The following is a 20,069-nucleotide window of genomic DNA, read 5'->3' on the forward strand; positions in this document are numbered from 1 at the left end:
GTACAGTAGTTGTTGAGGAACCCATTTAAGATTTTAGAAGGGTTTGGAATGTAGCTTTGATTATTTGTGTTTATTCAGCCACAAAGACAATCAGGCACTGAAGTCAGGACTCAAGGCTTTGTGCAGGACACTACAGTTCTTCCACATCCACCCTGGAAAGCATGTCTTCAATGAGCATGCATTGTGCATGAGAGCATTGTCGTGCTAGATCACGTTTAGGATCTGTTAGTTCCACTACAGCTTACTAACACATTTGGGTCTGATGGTCAGGTGTCCAAAAAACTTTGAACCATTTTGTGTATTTTACCGATTAATGTTTTATTTCATCAGTGAAATATTCCGTGATAAAATCTTGGGATCATTTACTTATTGAAGATTACCAGGATCTGTATTGTAGCAAAAATCCATAAGAATAAACTGTGAATTATCACAATTATCAGCGAAATGTAGGAGGCTAGCTGGTGTGGTTAGTTGTAAAGATGAGCAACGAAGCAACAAGAAGAAAATCTGGCATGAAAGCTGGTAAATAATAATCACTCCTTACAATTCATTTCCAGAAATAAGAGATCTGCTTTCTGCTATTCTTTTGGCTCACACGTCCAAGATGGGTGAATTTGTAGAATAAGATTTATTGTTGTCAACTTGGCAAAGCAAAATCCTTTCCCATGTTCCTGTGTCCTTTCATACTGTTTAGGTTGTAATGCCAATGTAGCCAAAATGCATACATATTACACACAAGCATGCATTTATTTATTTTTTTTTTCTTCAATTATTGTGATTATTATTATTTTTTTAAAATCACAGTTAAGGTTGTCTGTCATCAGCTTATTTGTGTAGAAAGCAGGAATACTAATAATCTACTCATCACTGTAGAGCTCATTTCTAGTCATGTAAATATGATAGTCAAGGTGCAACTGTCACAGAATGCATGCTGTTCATGAATGTTATGCATTTAAATAATAATTCACACATGCAAAAAAAAGTTAGTGGCATCACATTAATGAATCCCATTCACAGATGATGTAAAAGACATGCAGGGAGCTGATTGGTCAATTTCCATCCAAATGTTTAGGCAATCTTTCTTGCCAATGGCCACTTTTCTGTTCTATATACTTGTATTTCTTCCTTACTTTCACTCCACCCATCCCTTTTCTCTCCTTGTTTTTGTCTTTTTATTTGTCTTTCTTTCAAGGCTTTCTTTCTTTCTTCCCTCCTTCTGTCCTTTCTTTCTTTCGTTCTTGCTTCCTTCCCTCCTAGATTCCTTCTTCAGGATACTTTATGAGCTAACACTATGTTGTTGCCTACTAAACAGATGGATGGAAGCACACATTGTTGTGTGGCTGCAGGAAGTCACTCATGCATCCTGGAAGAAGTGGAGAACTCCTTGAGATAGTGGATAATTGAGGAAAAACTGGAGCATTCCTGAAGGAAGTGGAGATCTCCTCTACTGACGTCCTGTCTTGTTATTTACAGGTATTCTAATAAATAAAATCCATATTATTTAATGACCTAGTTATTACAGAGGTTCTACATGCATCTGAGTATATAGGCATATAGTAAGTTACAGCCAAGAGGTCTGCAGTGAGCAAGTTTTGCATGCATCTGATTATTTTATAGTCATGATCTATGTTCATAAGCACTTCAGCCAAGTGGCCAGTAGGGAGCAGGGCGTGCACCAGCAGAAGCAAGAATGATTGGCTAAAATGATAGGATGTTTGGGGGCAGAGTTCATTTAAAAGCTAGTATTAATTAGCTCTGAGCTTCTGTGCTAGGATATTCAGAGTTTATGAAGGAGAAACCCTCGAACTCGTCCTGGTCGAGGTTCATGATGACTTCCTGGTCGGGTGGAGTGAGCACCGGGGGGTGACGTGTGAAAAAGCGATCAAAATTCTCCGCCTCTCGGCCACACTGTAAAAAGGAAAAACACAAAAAGGAAAACCGAGTGATGGATGGAGGGAGAAAAGGATGGAGGTGAGAACAACAGAAAAACAGAAACATGGAGGATAAATATGACTTATGAACACTATCTACACAATGAAGGGATGGAACGTGTGAATGAGGCATGTGCCGATCTTTGGTTACATGACATACTGCGATATTCAACACAAATAATATCGTTTTTCTTTTTCCTTCAGAAGATGCAACCTAGGTAGGCAGCATTTTAGGAGCAATGCAAACATGTGGAGTTATACAGTGTAACATATTTATATGGTTTTAATGGAAATCACCTGTAAGTAACCAAGCATGTTCATGACGCCAGTAATTTACTTCAGAGACACCAACAAAATCACAAAAGAAAAAATAATGGTAGTATGAGGTAGTATTAAATCTTTCAGTAATGCAGTTTAGTATAAGATATTTAAACCTACTAATTTAATTTTTGCATCAAAATTTAGTTATTTTTGCAGTTACACATTTTGAGATTATTAATTGAGTTTCACACTACTCAAATTCAGGTACATTTCTGTTTTTGGCCCTTTTCGCTATCCACATTTAATGTAAACTCTGCATTTTAATCCTTACCCACTTCATCAGCACTGTTAATAATAAAAAACACTGTTATATATTCAGCATCATCGTCACAATACATTGAATTATCCATCTCCTTGGATTTATTTATTTTCTTGCTCAAAGAAGTCACACAATCTGAAGATTTATTAACAACTCCTATATATTCATGCAAAGATCCAATCAGCCAATCATGTGTCAGCTTCACAATTCATAAAATCATGCAAATACAGGTCAAGATCTTGAGTTCTTGCTCAAATCATACATCAGAATTGGGGGAAAAGTGTGATCTAAGTGACTTCTTGGTTCCAGATGGGCTGGATTGAGTAGTTCAGATACTGCTGATCTCCTGATCCAAAAAACAGTTTGCACAGGATGATGCAACAAACAAACAAAGGAACAAAGAAAAGAACAAACAAAAAACTTCCAGTGAGCTCAGTTCTGTGTGGTGGAGATGCCTTAATGATGAAAGAGATCAGCACTGAAAAGAAGGTAGCTAAAGTAGCTCAAATAAGCACTCTTGACAAAATCCATTAAAACATACAGGATGTCAAACCTTGTGTGGGCAGCAACACCAAGTACAGGAATTTGAGGCACAGACTAAGTGAAACAGGAGAATTAAAGATAAATGACTTTCCAATCCAAACTTCAGTCATTAAAGTCAACTCTCATTACCACACACGCTGCAGCCGAAAAGCCGACAGCATTGTGGATGAGCTCACACACCCCTCACACACTCTATACACTCCTGCAAAAAAAAAAAGGTACCAAAGCATTCAGGTCCTCACAACAAGACTTTGAAATGGTTTCTTCCCCAAAGCCATTAGACTCCTAAATTCCCACAATAAAACTGAACACACACATACATCTCTGTTTACAACTCCACTTTTTTCAGTGCTGCCAACCTTTTTTTTTTGCACCTTTCACTTTTAATGCTGCTATCACCTTCTCCTGTCATTATGTGTACATATATTTTTAACAAGCATCCTTATTTGTACACAGGACCAGACAGACTGTATTCTGTGCTATCTTATGTATCTGTCGTGTAGTGTATTGTACTGTCTGTCTGTCTGCACTGCCTCTTGTCTTGCACTGTTTGCCCTAGACTGCATTGTATGCGGCTAGGTTAAAAAATACTTACTATTTAGCCCTTACTTCTGTGTTGTTTTCTGGCGCTCTGTGTTTCTAGTTCATTTCACCGTGTACTGTATCAACAATATATGGTCAAAATGACAATAAAAGCTTTTTGACTTGACTTGATTTGGTGAGACTATGCAAAGTGTATCTTCAGTTTAGCAAAGTGTATCTTCATCAGATATTGGTTTTCATACCATTCTACATAAACTCTAGAGACAGAGGAGATCAACAGTTTCTGAAATACTCAATGGCACCAATGATCATGCGTCGGTTGAAGTCACATCGATTTTTACTCCTTCTGATGTTTGACGTGAACATTAACTGATGCTCAACATATCTCCAAGATTTCATGCATTGCGCTGTGCTGCCATTTGATTTTCTGTTGGGATAATTGCACAATTCCTCATGTATAGTACACAGGTGTTCCTAATAAAGTGGCCAGTGAATGTTGGTCGGTCTAATATAAACAACACTACATTGAGTGGAACACATCCAGAAACAGACTGTGGAGTGAACAAGGAGAAACAGGAGATGTCTTCCTACCCTGAAACTGGAGGAGACGATTTTGAATAGAACTACCTATGAACTGGAACAAAATCACTTACCTCATCAGCACTCATTTCTTCATGCACAAGTGATTGACATTAAAGCAACAACACAAAATCCTGATCTCTCAAAAGCATTAAATAAACACAGAGCCTTTATTTCCCCTGGATTGGACTTATCCGTTTGCGCTGACTCACAGGTAATCAATCGAACATTACAGCTGGGAATTGTAGGTACTTTCCACCAGTTAATGGAAAGCCTTAACAAGGAGATTCCTAAGGTTGTACGTCATCATTCCCCTCAAATACCTCAAACAGTATCTTTGCAATCCTCTTCCAGTGAACACTAGTTTAACAACCTCTACTCTGCCCTTAGCCTGGATCTACCAGACATGTCAAGATTTCCTCAAAAGTTTAAGCCTCAGATATAGCAATGGTAAAGCAATATTAATGAGTCAGCAATGCTATAATTCTCACTCACACCTGTTCTTATTCAGTGCAAGTTAGCTTACTTGTTAATAGAGTTACCGCTTTGTATCTAATGCTGCCTTCACATGCTACCAGAATTATTGTGATTACAAGTTTCCTACTCGGAAGTCACACATGAATGTCACATCAAGTAATTTCAAATGGAAAACCTACTGTATAGATTATTTTGATATCCGATTTCAAAAACGTTTACCATAGCAGAGATAAACAGTTTCTATACTGATTAAGAAGCATTGTTCATTTTTCTAAATCCAGATAAAGCTAGCTAACTGTCAGTAATATGTGGTATGGTGGAAAACCTCTAAAAAAAGAACAAAGAAAATATAAATACGTAAGAACCTGCCGTTGTTTGTGTTTCAAATTCTATCCGAGAGCAAAGCAGTTGAACACAACTTATTCATTATTTCGCTCCAGAAGTGGGAATTAGGATCATTCCTGTAGCACATGAAGGTAGCATAAGCTGTTACTGAAGAAGGTAGGGTAAGTGGAGGCTCAGTGGTTAAGGCTCTGTATATATAAGTCTATGTGACAATGTTTAATGTTTGTCTGTCTAATGTTTATATGACAAATAAAGTCTTCTTATTATTTTTTTTCAGTTTGTGTTGCACCAGAAGTGCTTACAAGCAACAATAATAAGGTACTTCCATTATCTTGGAAACCATTAAATATATAAGTGTTTACAGTGATATGAGGATGAAATATCGGCACATGTCTGACACAAACACAACACAAATACACACTGACACATGAGTGTTTCCCATAAGAATGGCTTCTTTCTGTCTCTATTCTCGATCTGGGTTACTGTCAGAAATTTCTCTTTATCTTTCAGTGTCTTACTGCCTGTTTTTGTCTTGTTGATTTGTATGTTCATCGCTCTGTTATGCTTTTGTTTTGTGTGTCGTTCTGTCTCAAGTATCATCTTTCTTCCTGTCAGCCTTTCCATGCCTGCCTTTTATTATCTATCTATCTATCTATCTATCTATCTATCTATCTATCTATCTATCTATCTATCTATCTATCTATCTACCTACCTACCTACCTACCTACCTACCTACCTACCTACCTACTTAGCTACCTACCTACCTACCTACCTACCTATCTCGTAGTAATTATCAGTAAATGCCCAAAGAAGCTAAAAATATTAATTATAATTATGGTTTATATTTAGTATAGAAATTTCGTAATTAATTCTAGTGTTTAGAGTTAACTCGCCACTAAGGAATAACTCAGTGCTAGCACTCAGAGCTAACTTAATGCTAGCAATAAAAATGACCTCAGTGCTAGCACTCAGAGCAAACTCAGTGCTATCACTTAGAGTTACATTATTGCTCCATTATTTACAAACTAAGTGCTTGTGGTTATCATTTAATTGCACTACAGATTAAAAGGTTGTGAGTTCAAATCTCACTGCTGAAATATGAATAAGATAAATGTTAGCCACTCTGGATAAGAACGTCTGCTAGATGTTGTAAATCTGAGAATAATTTATTAAAAGCTGTGCAAAAAACAAAAAAACCATGTAATATCATTTATTAATATTTTAGAACAGAGAACAGCTATTATTTGTGTAGCGCTCTACCCCAGATGCTTACCAGCAATTTGATGATCTAGCATTGTAGGTAGCACAAAAATAATGCAGCCTGTGTTTGTGTCAATTAATGCTGGCTGTTTTCTTTGTTTTCCTGTCTGTCATTTTATCAGTCTATTCACCTTTTCTTCTGTCTTCCTTGATTGTTTGCTGTACTGTAATTAGCCAGAGTACTGTTGTTCACTCTTATAACTGGATTATACACATACAGCAGAACTACAGCCATTCACTGGTTTATACACACACACACGCACACACACACACGCACACACACACACACACACACACACACACACACACACACACACACACACACACACACAGCTATCTCGCTCTCACAGCCCGCCTGAGAAAAGCTGGATTTTCCCTCATATCTCTAACCAGCCTCCTGCACACAAGGATAAAGTAAAGGAGCGAGAGGCATGACAGAGAAAGAAGAAAACAGAAGAAGGAAATAAAATAATAGAAAAAGAAGGGATGTTTTACTAAACACTATTAATTAGTCCTGACTTTTACAAGTCAAACAGTCAAATTTGAAGTTTGCACCAATAAAAGAATCCAGTGTATTGATAGAGAAGATACAGCCAGCAAACAGGCTAATCAGACACATGACGGAAAGAAGGAAGGAAGGAAAGGAAGAAAGAAAAAAGAAAGAAAGAAAGAAAGAAAGAAAGAAAGAAAGAAAGAAAGAAAGAAAGAAAGAGGTGGAGATAGGAAGACAGGATAAAAAGAGAGAAAGAAAGATTTGCCCATGTGTGTATAAGTGTGTGCGTGTGTGTGTATGTGTGTGTGACTTGCCAGTTAATTATATAGCTTATACCTACTGTACTGTACATTTATTCCCAAATCCATCTCCCATGTAGTATCAGTTATACACAGGCCATCTGTCGCTTTGCACACTTTGTTGCGGTCATGGATCTGTTTCAGTGATCTGTTAGAACATTCCTACCTTGACAACATCCTCTTTAAACAAGTTTACCATCTATGTTTCTCAAGAAACTGCCTCTTAACCCTTCTGATTACTCAATTACTATGGAGCATCTACAGAACCAGCACTGGCTTTAAGTGCTCAATGTGCTACTGATGGATATGTTTCACATTAGCTAGAGCTGGAATTATTTGCTACTGCTGGCAGAAGTGCTTGGGCGCAGTTATAGTTATCAGTTTAACTAGCTACATGAAGTGGAACGCATTGTTAAAACGGTTAAGATAATTCAGTGAAGCTCAAAGCTACAGTTAAAAACACTAGCATAATTATTGATGCTAGTCTATTAATCTACCCATCAAACTAATATGTCTATACTGTAAATTATGCTCATCCTGTTCAACTACATCGGCTGCCTGCTTGGCTGAGTTCTGCATTGGCTTCTTGTGCTTATGATATGGTTTGGGTTTTGCCTCCTTTATAAACTCCTGAAGTAGTAATGCTAATAATATTAGTAATATACAGTATGCAAGAGTATATGTGTGTATATGTATTTGTGCATACAAAACAGGTATTTTTTTGTGTGTGTGCACGTGTGTGTGTGTGTGTGTGTGTGTGTGTGTCTGTGTATGTATGACTCACAGCTTTAGGTTTGAATGGTGGTTGAACCTCTTTGTTCTCAAGCTTCTCCCAATCCATGTAGCGGAAGAAACCGTGCTCTCGGATGTCTCTTTCTCCCTCTGGCCCACATCCTAGACGTTTTCCAGGGTGCTTTGTCATTAGCTACATATAAACACACAGAACATAAAAACTAAAATCTCTCACTTAATGCTGCTTTGTTGAATTTGATAAGACAGTAAAATAAAGTTAACTCATATGGCACAATGCAAGCAATAGTGTAACACCTGGCTTCCTATCTGGCGTACTGATTGGTTTTGATTACAGAATGTAATATGATACCTTCTGTTAACTACTTTATAAGTGATCTTGGCTTTTATATACACTACAATATACATTGAGGTCTTAGCTTAGAGCTAATAGATGCTATTATATTGTGTAATTGTGTAACACCAGTAATTTAGGCTAACAGGTATCAAGAAAGGAAAGTAACATTACAAGGCTTGTGATTGGCTAATCAGATTAAAATTTAAGAGCTCTTAATGCCCTTTGTTGTCCCCAATCAGCAACATAAGGAGGTATATTTTTACTGCATAAAATGCAAAGAACAAGAAGAAGTTCAGATGTTTCCATCATGCTAACACTCTAGAATGTTAACTACAGGATTGACAACTGTGGATTCTTAAGTAGATGCTTTGCTAAGTGGCTAGTATGACAGAGAGTGTAACTCTGTCGACAAGGGGGTCAAAAAAATATTTCCAGGGCCATACTGTATGTTCTCGCTGTCCTACAACACTGGAGCCCTGCGTTCTCATTCTCAGGGTTCAAGAAATGGATTATTACATGGAAAAGTTAAAGAAACATTGGTTACGCACTCCTTTACAGATGGCCACTGCTTCCTTAGACATTGATTTGGGATATGACACGTGATGTTCCATGATGGACTGGAACAATTCGTCTTCATCCTCTCCGTCAAATGGGGGCTGGGAAACAGAGAGAGAGAGAGAAACAGAGAGAGAGGGTAATAATAATAATAATAATAATAATAATAATAATAATAATAATAGAAGATGATTAAGTGAGAGAGTGCGTGTTTTTTTACCTGTCCAGCTAGCATTTCATACAGCAGAACCCCAAACGCCCACCAGTCTACCGACTTCCCATACGGCTGATACGCAATGATCTAACACACATACGCAGATGCAATTTGTGAAAGAAATGAGACATGTACACAATAGAATATAGATTAAAATCTGCTGTGCCTTAAGAGTGCCACTGTACACTTGGCTGGAAATGTACAATTTATCTTTCACACGTTTGTTCGTTTGTTCCGTTGAAGCAGATAGTACAATAGAAAAGACTTGTGATAATCAGCAAGAGATGTGCTCATACTGTATGTATGGGGAGATAGAGATGTAGTACTGTTTAGTATGGTGACAAGTGGGAAGGATTTAATTAAACTTTTTTTTTATTCAAACTACCTGAGGAGGCATTTTTAGCTAAATTAGCTTTAACTGAGGTAAGAATCTTACACATTTTTAGCTAACTAGTGAACTTGAGTGAAAATTGTATTACATTATTTATTTATTTATTTCATTTCAACTATTCAAGTTTTTTTTTTTTTCACCGCAGCTGTGTAGTACTACTCGAGTAAAAGTACAACAAAATGGATGCCAGTACAGCTTGTGTCAAATTAATTCGAGAAGCTTTTCTGGTCGTTTCAGCCTTCAGCTGGTGCAGTGCACAGTGAAGCAACGTTCCTTCTAATGTAGACTGTGGTGCTACATGAAAGAGCAAAGCAACATAAAGAAAAGCAAGGAACTAAATACAGTAACACAGGACTGGCAAGACAGACAGTACAATACAGTTTACAGTTTACTGACTGGTACATAGTCCTATAGTGAATAAAGTGCAAGTAAACATTTTACAGATGTAAACATAAAGGACAGTTTATCGCATCGGTATAGCAGAGATGTACAGTTCAGGTGTGGAGTTAAAGTACAACTAAAACTACGTATACAAATGATTTCTAAAGACATTGATGTTCTTTGACAATGCAAGCCCCTACAGTATGAGCTCTTTTTCATTTTTCTTTTTTAAAAGCTGTGTTAGAAACAAATTATGTCATCGTTATAAAGTGGAAATAGATATGACTGACGCATGGCCGTAATTAGCCTAGAGACTCGATGCACTTCAAATAATAGCCTTATTTATAGCCCTCATAAAAACTGCACTAAAAAAAAAAAACTTCAAGAGAAATCAAGCATCTCTTGAGAGAAATATTTGAAGAGATGATTGTTGGATGAGAAGAAAGTGTTTGTTGGATTAGATGTAAATGATTGTATTAAACCTCTGGGACTTTAAAGCTCTTTAATGCTTCTGAATGTGAAAACTACTTCAAATAAACTATTTTTTAATAAAGTGTTACTGGTAATTCTAACATTAAAAAATATGTGGAAAGAAAAAAGAAAAAAAAGTGTTCATTTGGAGTGAATACAGCTCATTGATTTTTGGGGAAAACTCGTGTCACGTTTTATTGAGCTGGCTCAACTTTGGCTTCACCCCGCCTCATGCACATTTAGTTTTTTGATTTAAACAAAAAAAAATAAAATAACTTCCTGCGCCTGAGCAGGAAGTTTTGTGTCATTCCCGTGTAGCATTCACAAGTCCCTGGTGTAAATTTTGCCTTACTTCAACCCCAGCTGTGGATGCTTCAGAGGTACACACAAGTGTCTGGATAAATACTTCAGGGGATTATCACATCCTCACTGCAATACAAGCTTTTTTGCAGCCTTTAAAATAGACGATGATGATGATGATGATGTGAGTTTAGGTACCCTAATCATTTTTGAGCAGGAAATTCAGGAGCAAGTCACATACAAATCAGTGTTCTGTCTTGTTTTCTTGATGAGTCTATTGTAAGGAACACTTGGGATGGATTACAGTGACATTCTTTGTGTTCCTGAGGTAGCTGAGATAAATATAAATACCTGTCTTTTAAACTGGAAAATATAGTAGGTCAAGAGAAATCGCAATGGATGATTCTGTTGTGGATGGCTTTCTTTTCCTATTCAGACTAGGGAACCTAGTCAGAAATTAGTATTCATTTTGAAGCAGCATGTTGGACTAAATTATATTTGTCCTTTATTTGTTCATGGACACACAGACAAAGCAGAGATGATGCTGGCTGCTTTTCACAACCTGGATTGAAATCACATCTAGACTGTTGTTTATAATACAGTATTAAATAGTACACAGCTCTAGACATCTCGAGTCATTTGTCACCTGTGAGTTTCTTTCTCCGTTTATTCTATGCCACATTCACAGCTGGTGTAAAGAGAGCTTAAGTTAACACTGTTACACATGATAGCCTGATTAGCTTAATTCTTATATTTAGATATTGAATTCAGCAGCAGCAGAAGCCTTTATTTGTCACATACAGTACAGTATGCATTACAGTCTTGTTCACGGGCCCAACAGTGGCAGCTTAGAAGTGCTGGAGCTTGAACCCCAATCCGCCAATCAACAACCCATTGCCTTTCAGCACATCTTAAGAAGTACAGTAATAAATTTCCTCCATTGATGTCTCCTTCACCCTTTATTATGTATTTTAGACCAATGATAGTGATTGTTTATGTGTACCTGTAACAGGCATGTCCTATACACAACACACACACACACAAACCTCAGGAGCGATGTAATCTGGGGTTCCGCAGAATGTTTTAGTGGTCACTCCCTCTAACATGTTCTCCTTACACATCCCGAAATCTGCAATCTTAATGTGACCTTCAGCATCCAGCATTACATTGTCTAACTTCAGATCTCTACAGAAAAGACACAGAGCATCACAAAGAGCATCACTTTATCCAAAGCTTGTTTATCTGGTCACTACTTTCTGTTTATCTAACAATGCACTTTCTGTTTATCTGTTTGGAGATATACTGTACAGTACATCACATCGATCTGGGTTTATACTCAATTCCTGTTTGTCTGATCCTGGACTTCCTATTTAAGCTGCAAACGGAATGAATAGTTCTGTGAAAAATAAGCACAATGTGCATATGTGTCTACTCACCTGTATATGATGCCTTTCAAGTGCAAGAAGAACAGGCCTATGGCAATCTCCGCAGAGTAAAACCTACACACACACACACACACACACACACACACACACACACATACATACAACCAGCATATTTTAATACTATATTCTATGTACTTGATTATATTGTACCTGAGGGACAGTAATGTCTCAAATCGAATGCAGTACCTAAATATCTTTCCAAAATTGCCACACAAAATAATTATATAAAAAAAGAATCATTATTTGCATGACCGGTTCTTTCGCTCCTGCTTTTTTTGTTTTCTTTCCTAGTTTTCTTTCTGCTACAAAATGTTGTTTCTAGAAACAAACTATATACAGTAGTTTATATAATTAATATACAGTTAATGCAGTCACTTCCATTCTTTGGCTAAATCTCTAAATCTGTTATGTTATACTTCAGTCTAATATAGAATAGAGCTATAAATAGAGCTAAATAAACAAACTGTAAGAGAAAGAAAGAGAGAGGGATAAAAAAGATATGTCTTGGATTTCTTAGCTTCTGAAAACCTGTCATTAAGGCATGACAATATTAAGCATCTTGTTTTGACAGCTCTGGTTCCTCTATGTCTTAACTCTCTTCCTCCATGTGCCTTGGTCTCATTTTCTCTATCAACTTACTGGACGTTTGTCTCTCTGTGAGAAAGATAAGAGGAAAGCTTCTTCAACACGGCAGGAATAAAATGTGAGAAAAGAACTCGGTGGAGCGAAAGAAAAGCTATGATGGAAAAAAAGACAGAGAAAGAAGGAAAGAGAAGGACACATCTGAAAGGAGATTAAAAGGTCAACACAGTCAGCTTTTGTATCGGCAAAGTCTCTCTCTCTCTCTCTCTCTCTCCTTTCCTTCTCATTCCGTTTGCTGTGTTTTTCCATTCAGGAAGTAATTTATGGTTCAAATCGAAAATAAACAAGAAGACTGAGGGATAAATGGCCTTGAAGAGGGGTGCGTGAGAGAAAAAATGGGCTTTTTTTTTACCTACACTTGTCCTCATTCACACCTAATCAACCAGCAGTCGACAGGGAGAGAATGGTCAGATAAGGAGAGACAGACAGATACATATTGACCCTCCATGGCTGCGTCCCAAATAGTGGGTCAAACTTTAGTCTATATTTTACAGAAAGAAATCTCCTAAAATGTGAAAACACTGATGCTTGAATAATTCTAGTTGTAATTAGCACTGCCCCTAAATTAAATATATACAGTAATAGGACTTGATCCAGCACATTTTATTTTTTGCATTTCTTTTTTTTTCACTGTGCACACATTTTACTGTGCAAAGCTTTGAGACACTAAACAGAGATCATTAAACCATGTGTGCGCTAGACTTAACACTTGAGGCTCATCACATTACATAAGTTCTAAATTCTGAACTCTACCTGCTTCCACAATAAAATTCCTCTAAATAACTAAGTCGTTAACTTTTCTCTAAGCATCATAAAGGTTATAACACCTGCATGGCATCTGTTTGATGAACATTTTTCTGCCTAGATCTTTGCCACACGTCATGTGACAGTGGAAACAACTGTTCAATTTCATTTATCCGACACAGTAGATCAATAATGTCACTTAAAGGAAGGGTGATTTAGACTGAAACTCTAAAAGAACCAAAAGTTGTAATTTCTCAGTTGAAGTTTTTTGACAACTCAGAGTTACTGGGGCACGGTGGCTTAGTGGTTAGCACGTTCGCCTCACACCTCCAGGGTTGGGGGTTCGATTCCCGCCTCCGCCTTGTGTGTGTGGAGTTTGCATGTTCTCCCCGTGCCTCGGGGGTTTCCTCCGGGTACTCCGGTTTCCTCCCCCGGTCCAAAGACATGCATGGTAGGTTGATTGGCATCTCTGGAAAATTGTCCCTAGTGTGTGATTGCGTGAGTGAATGAGAGTGTGTGTGCCCTGCGATGGGTTGGCACTCCGTCCAGGGTGTATCCTGCCTTGATGCCCGATGACGCCTGAGATAGGCACAGGCTCCCCGTGAGGTAGAAGATGAGTGAGAGTGAGAGTGAGAGTTACGATGTGAAGAAGTTTAGTTAATGAGAGATGCTATAGGATTTACAGTGTAATTTTCTTAGCCGTTTACCAAAGCATCTGTGGTTGAGGTCTTTATTTGGCTAAATATGATGATATGATCTGAAAATAGTACTCATGGTACTATTAGAGCATTGTGTCTAATGTAGTGGAGTATATTAGTATGTGGCGTGTGTTGTTCCTCTTCTCAGAAATTCACTTCGTTTTTAGATAGAAACCTACCTAGAGAGAGCTGTGTGTGTGTGTGTGTGTGTGTCCTCATTAACTGAAGGTCGTTCTGCAGTGGCAGTAAGAGCAGCACTGTAGGGGTCTGAATATATCTATTCTCTCGTTCTTTGTCTTTCTATCGGTTTCTGTCTCTCCCCGACTTCAAACGCAAGGCAAAAAGAAACATGGAGAATGTCAGAAAGACACTGATGAAGAAGAGCATGGAAGAGCGTGCCCTGCAACAGAAGGAGAGGAAGAGAGAGGCACAACAAACGAGGCAACCGAAAAAGAGAAGCGTAGACTGAGAGAATGAGGGAAAGAAATCAAACACACGAAGAGAGACATAGAGAAAGTTGAGTTAAGAAGGAATATTGAGGAATTAATACTGAAACCTTGAAGGTTTGATCAAAATAAAGGGGTTTTTAAATCCCAACTGTGTGATTCTAACTTTGGACTTAAGTCTTTTTTTTTATGTGATTATTGACTCGATCTTGTCTGTCTGATTCTATCTGAGATCATTTTTTCATATGTAAGTGCTTATATAAAAATTCAGAAAACCAAGCAGAATAATACAAACGTCTGTAAATTTGTAAAATGTCCAAGCAAATAAGTAAAAACAAGAAATCATATGGCCAGAAAGCTGAAGATCAGAAATTTGGCCAGACAGCTGAAGCTCTAAATTGGATGGAGATGGGTAGTTATAAATGTAGAAAACACTTTAGGCTCCTGGGAAAAATAGAATTTGAATTTGATTCTTATTGAAACAACAAGATTCAATAGGAGATTAAATTCATAAACCTTCGCAGGTTTACAAACCAGGTAGCGAAAGCAGAGAAATAAATCTGTCAGTTATCAGTGTAGCACTGATATAAAAGCAGATCAAGAACGAAAGTAGACCGAGAACTGACCCAATGACAGTCTTCACTATTAAAACTATAAGCTGATTAAACTAAATCTCACAATGCTATATGGCAGGATATGATATAAACCAGGTCAAAATTTTAGCTAATGAATAGTAATGTGGATCTAATTTATATGCATTATGCATTATTTATATGATCTAAAATATTACAGTGTTCTTACGATCACTGACTGACACTGACCTATAATATACTGTAGAATGTGCTCTCTTTAGTGGCTTCCTGTCTTCTCTCACTAGTGCTGTCTCTGGTCTCAGTGTCTTTGTCCTCTACCCCACTAGCACTCGGTCATTCTTAAGTGTGTGTAACAGTAATACTAACCGCCTTCTAGCATGCTAATGGCATGGCAACATAAAGCAACCTACTGTATGTGCTGTTGGAATACTAACAACAAATGTAGGGGCATGCCATTCTTCATTTTGCTTCCTCCTTGAAATTTGCAATGTCTTTCTTGTGATGTTCACTTTATTGTTGGGAAGACGTGAGTTTGAATTCAGATGACCGAGGTGAGGAGTGAGTGTGACCCAGACCATAAATAAATAGTCTCGTGTCACTATGTCTATTGTAATAGGTTTGACAATTCAGGTTTGGCTCAAAAAGTTGAGATTGATTCATTTGTTTCAGAGAAAGCATGTTACCCCCAACCCATATGCTATAATAACTAAGCAAATACACTACCAACAACACACATCTTTACTTAATAACTTTAATAACCAGGTCTTAACAATTTCTACCAATGGCAGGAAAAATCCTTCAGCTCCCAATATCGAATAATGTACACCATACATTTCCCTATGTGATACTGTATGTACAACTCTGCATGTCAATGCAAGATGCTAATGCACTGTTCACTGTTAATAAAAATCTATAGAAAGGGTAAAAAGCTAACAGAATGATAATTAAAAAAAAACCCCAGAAGACTAAGGAGTCCTAAGGATGTGATATCGAAAGGCTAAAGATGTGCTAAGGGTCTAATGCTACTATACAAACGATGCGCTTAACATATTAAATTACCATAATAAGAAAAATAATAAGACGAGGACAAAAAATTTCAGCTTCTGAACAGAAATTATAAACTTGTAAAGTGGTGTTTAATTATCACATCATTCTGATGTGCCTAAAATGTAATGTAATATAAAGATAGAAGCTAAAGGTGACAGTGAAGTGTCAATACTCACACTGCGTGTGGCTCCTTGAACTTTCCAACCTGCTGGATCTGGTACATCAGATCTCCTCCATTAATGTATTCCATTACAAAGTACAGACGATCCTATACACACAATGGAAGAAAAAATGTAAACAATTACAAAAGTGCCTGAGGCACCAGAGGCAAGAACTAAGAGGAGGAAACATCGAAAGCAACCGAGGCTTAACAGGGGACCATGTTTACATGTGACTGACACTGAAAACCTGAAGGCTGGTGTGAAAGAAGGAATGGTGGGGATAAATTGGAAAGATAGTCAGAATAATTATGGTAGGGATGGAATATGTAAGGAAAGAGAGTTGGGATGAATAGAGGAAAGGGTTGGGGTGTGTAAAAGGAAAGTATTGGGTTGAACAGGAGTAGAGGTTCAGATAAATAGAGGGAGGCAGAGAATGTGTGAGGAAAGGCTTAGGATGAAGTAAAAGTAAAGTAATGTGAAGGAAGGGTGGAGAGGATGAATAGCAAGGGTTGAAGCTGAGATCTTTTAGCAAAGGTAAATTGACAGTGAGAGACAAAGAGAGAGTCTATGAACCTTGATAGAGAAAGGCTGTGATTCTTGATAGACCTGGAGCAAGGACTGCTTTCTATGAGAGGAAGACTTAAATCCCTGAGAAAGTACTGTAACTATGTTCCTTATGATAGATGGGGTGGGCTACAAGCCTTTTGAGAGACAAGCAGCTCAGTGAAAGTGAATGGAAGGGCTTGCAAACGTTGATATAGATATAGAGGGGCTGCCAAAGATTTACAGAAAAAGGTTACTTCCTTAAGAGTGGGAGAGGGAAGAAAGAAAGGGGTTGAATTGTTTAGGTCAAAAGAGGGGCTGTGGTCCTTGAGAGAAATAGCGGAGGGTAAAAACCTGGACTGAGATCAGTTACCTTGCGCTGCACTGTGGAGCCGAACATTCATGCATGCAGAATGAACTGTAGCCATTTGGCAATCTCAGGGACAGTAGTGTGAGAGAGAAATTTGTTAGCTTTAAGATAGAATAAGTTTGACAGTCCAAGTTGAGCTCAGATGAGCCTCTGCTCTGCAGCTGAGAGAAGTCAGCTAATGGGGTTCAGGCATGTGATATACATGTCTTCATGATTTAGCTTGCTCCAAAAATTGTGGTTGGTGGATAAGCGTGTTTGTGTATTTGTGTGTATGTGTGATGCCCTGCAATGAACTGTGGTCAGATTGTTGCCTTTGGATGCAACTCTGAAGAAAATATGATGTCGCTTTTCAGTATCTCTCTCAGACACACACAAACTCTCACTCTGTGTGTGTGTGTGTGTGTGTGTGTGTGTGTGTTCAGCAAGCTTTCAGATTCCTCTGCTGCTCCACTGCACCCAAAGATTTGTCTGACATGATGACCTCCCTTTCTGTTATTTACATTGTGTGAATGTGTGTGCATTCATGTGTGTGTTCATGTGTGTTTTAGGTCATGTGCTGTGGGTTGAAAAAAATGCAACGTGACATGACATACACAGGAGTGGAGTTTGTATGTGTTTGTGTATACTGTTCTCCTAATTGCTTACACACCATTCTAATAAGAACTGAAGTCTGAAGACTGAACTAAATGTGTGTGTGTGTGTGTGTGTGTGTGTGTGTGTGTGTGTGTACCATGGTCTGGAAGCAGGAATGCAGCTGTGTGAGGAAAGGAGGTTTTCCTGAAAGTGCCAACACCCTCTTCTCCACCATAGTACACTCCACATCATCGTCCTGAATCACCACGTCCTTCTTCAGAATCTTTATAGCAAATAACTCATCCGTTCCCTTCATCTCAGCCAGCATTACCTGGAAGAGAGAGACAGACGGAATAAAATGTCTATACTACAGTGTACATAGTAAATGCTGCACCACATTTGCTATAAAAGTCATTTCAGACATATAAAAGGCTCTTGTAGACCATATAACAAATAGCCGAAAGCTTGCCAGCTAATGGGCTAATTAGTATTTATAATTTATTGCTCTAAATATATTAGCATATAAAACGAGGATACAGAGATACAGAGAGAAAGACAATGTAGGAGAAATAGATTGACCAGAGGATGAATAGACAAATAGCAAGCATGGAGTCCAGCATGATTAATACTGGCTGTTACCAAATCCCAAGTTTCACAACATAAAAGCAGTTACCTAATTGTTGGGAGGTTTGAATTCTGATGAAGCAATAGCCACTCAAAATAGGCCGTACTGTCTAGGATGGGATGGATGGAATTATTCTCGCTCCCCTGTCGATCAGAGTGATGGCAGCCAATCGTGGCTGTCACTGCCCTGTGATGCAGCATGCACAGCAGTTCAAAAAGGTGTGAAGGGTATCGTCACATGTCTCAGAGGAAGCAGTGTTTGCACCATCCTATCCTCCCTGGTCAGCAGCTGTTGTGTAATAGAGGACAGTAAGATAGGTGGGGCCAAAGCCCAAATGAAAAAAATTGGGGGACCATAATCAGGTTGGGATATAAACAACCCTGGCTGCATAATCTGAAAGATGTGCTGCGGTGTCATCTACAGCAGAGGCAGCGGTGCTAAATCATAGAGCTGTGGACTTGGCCAATTGTATACGACTGTACTTAGATTCTATCCACGAATCACACTAGACAATATCCCTGGTAAAGGACTGCTGATAGAGAGCATGTCAACCTTCACAGACAGAAGGTATGCAACTGGCCCCATCCAAATGTTGCTTGCTTATCTCTATATTGGTTGCCAAATTGGTGGTTGCTTTAAAAGACGATAAAGTGTGTGTTCAGGCTCTTCCTACCCTACCACTAAATGATACATTATATGGCCCAAAGGATTCTAAGCATTTAGCATTTAGCCCCTTCTGAAATGGTCTGAGGTTCAACATTTCCCAGTTTCGCCAGTGATGTTGCAGTCACCAACATTCCAGCCAAATTGAATGGAATTCTTCAAACAGCAGCCAATTGTTCAGATAATGGAGAGTGCACTGATGCACTGGTGCTGCAAGGGCTCTAAAGCAGTTTCTGAAAACCTTTCAGAGGACCTTGAAGTGGTACGTCACTCTGTTGATGATGGTAAATGTGGAATAACTGCCTGTGTTCAACAGCAAATTAAATATAGCCAGTTGTTTGTTTGTGTTAATCCTAAAGGTTAATTTGAGTTGGGTTGAGCTCAGGGCTCTGTGCAAGTCACTCAAGTTCTTCCAAATCAACCAATTCAAGCCATGTCTTTGGCTTATATTCCGTAAAGCTGCTTCGAGACAATGGCCATTGTTAATACTGCTATTACTAATAAAAGTGAATTAAATTGAATTGAATTAAACAGGTTTGTGCTCGAACCCCTTTGTTCCACTGAAGGGAAATTGTAATTCTGCAGCACACAAAGACATCTTATATAATTGCATGCTTTCAAATTTGTGGCAACAGTTTGGGAAAGGCTCTTATACGGGGCTTATTTTCAGATATATAAAAACCTTTGGCCCTATATTGTGTCTCTTAGGTCTTATACAAACCACTTGTATTTTCACAAATACGCTCTGTTGTGTTTTCACACTTGTTTGCCCCACTTATGTTTGATCCTTACCCCGTTCCTGCCTCTGCACACATGATCCTTATTTTTCACTAATTACCTCCCCTATTTATACCGATTGTCTTGCGCTTGTTTTTAGACGAGTCCTTGTTGATGTGTGTTGTTTGTTATACACAAACTCAGTTTTTCCCATAGTGTTTATCTGTGTCTGTTGGTTTTTGCATTTGCGTCTGGATTCTGTTCTCACGGAGACACCCATACCTGACAAATTATGGTTAATTTGCTTAATCATATACAGAAAATCGGAGAAATCTAATCATTACTGAACTTAA

At 38.2% G+C, this 20,069-nt stretch overlaps 1 protein-coding gene across 2 annotated transcripts in view; it reads right to left on the reverse strand.

The window, feature by feature from the left end:
* Positions 1-20,069, reverse strand: part of prkcbb (protein kinase C, beta b) — an 84,851-nt gene that overhangs the window by 12,073 nt on the left and 52,709 nt on the right. The window contains exons 10-17 of one of the 2 annotated variants that reach the window (XM_060892985.1): positions 17,869-18,042; positions 16,241-16,332; positions 11,886-11,948; positions 11,496-11,634; positions 8,913-8,993; positions 8,686-8,793; positions 7,835-7,975; positions 981-1,908 (exon numbers count right to left, since the gene is read on the reverse strand). In XM_060892985.1, the coding sequence (XP_060748968.1) occupies positions 1,750-1,908; positions 7,835-7,975; positions 8,686-8,793; positions 8,913-8,993; positions 11,496-11,634; positions 11,886-11,948; positions 16,241-16,332; positions 17,869-18,042 (957 nt within the window). In that variant the 3' untranslated portion in view covers positions 981-1,749. Of the gene's footprint in view, positions 1-980; positions 1,909-7,834; positions 7,976-8,685; positions 8,794-8,912; positions 8,994-11,495; positions 11,635-11,885; positions 11,949-16,240; positions 16,333-17,868; positions 18,043-20,069 lie in introns of those variants that run through there. The other variant, XM_060892987.1, reaches the window with a different exon arrangement.

This window comes from Tachysurus vachellii, chromosome 18 (assembly GCF_030014155.1).
Source record: "Tachysurus vachellii isolate PV-2020 chromosome 18, HZAU_Pvac_v1, whole genome shotgun sequence".
NCBI classification, from domain to species: Eukaryota; Metazoa; Chordata; class Actinopteri; order Siluriformes; family Bagridae; genus Tachysurus; species Tachysurus vachellii.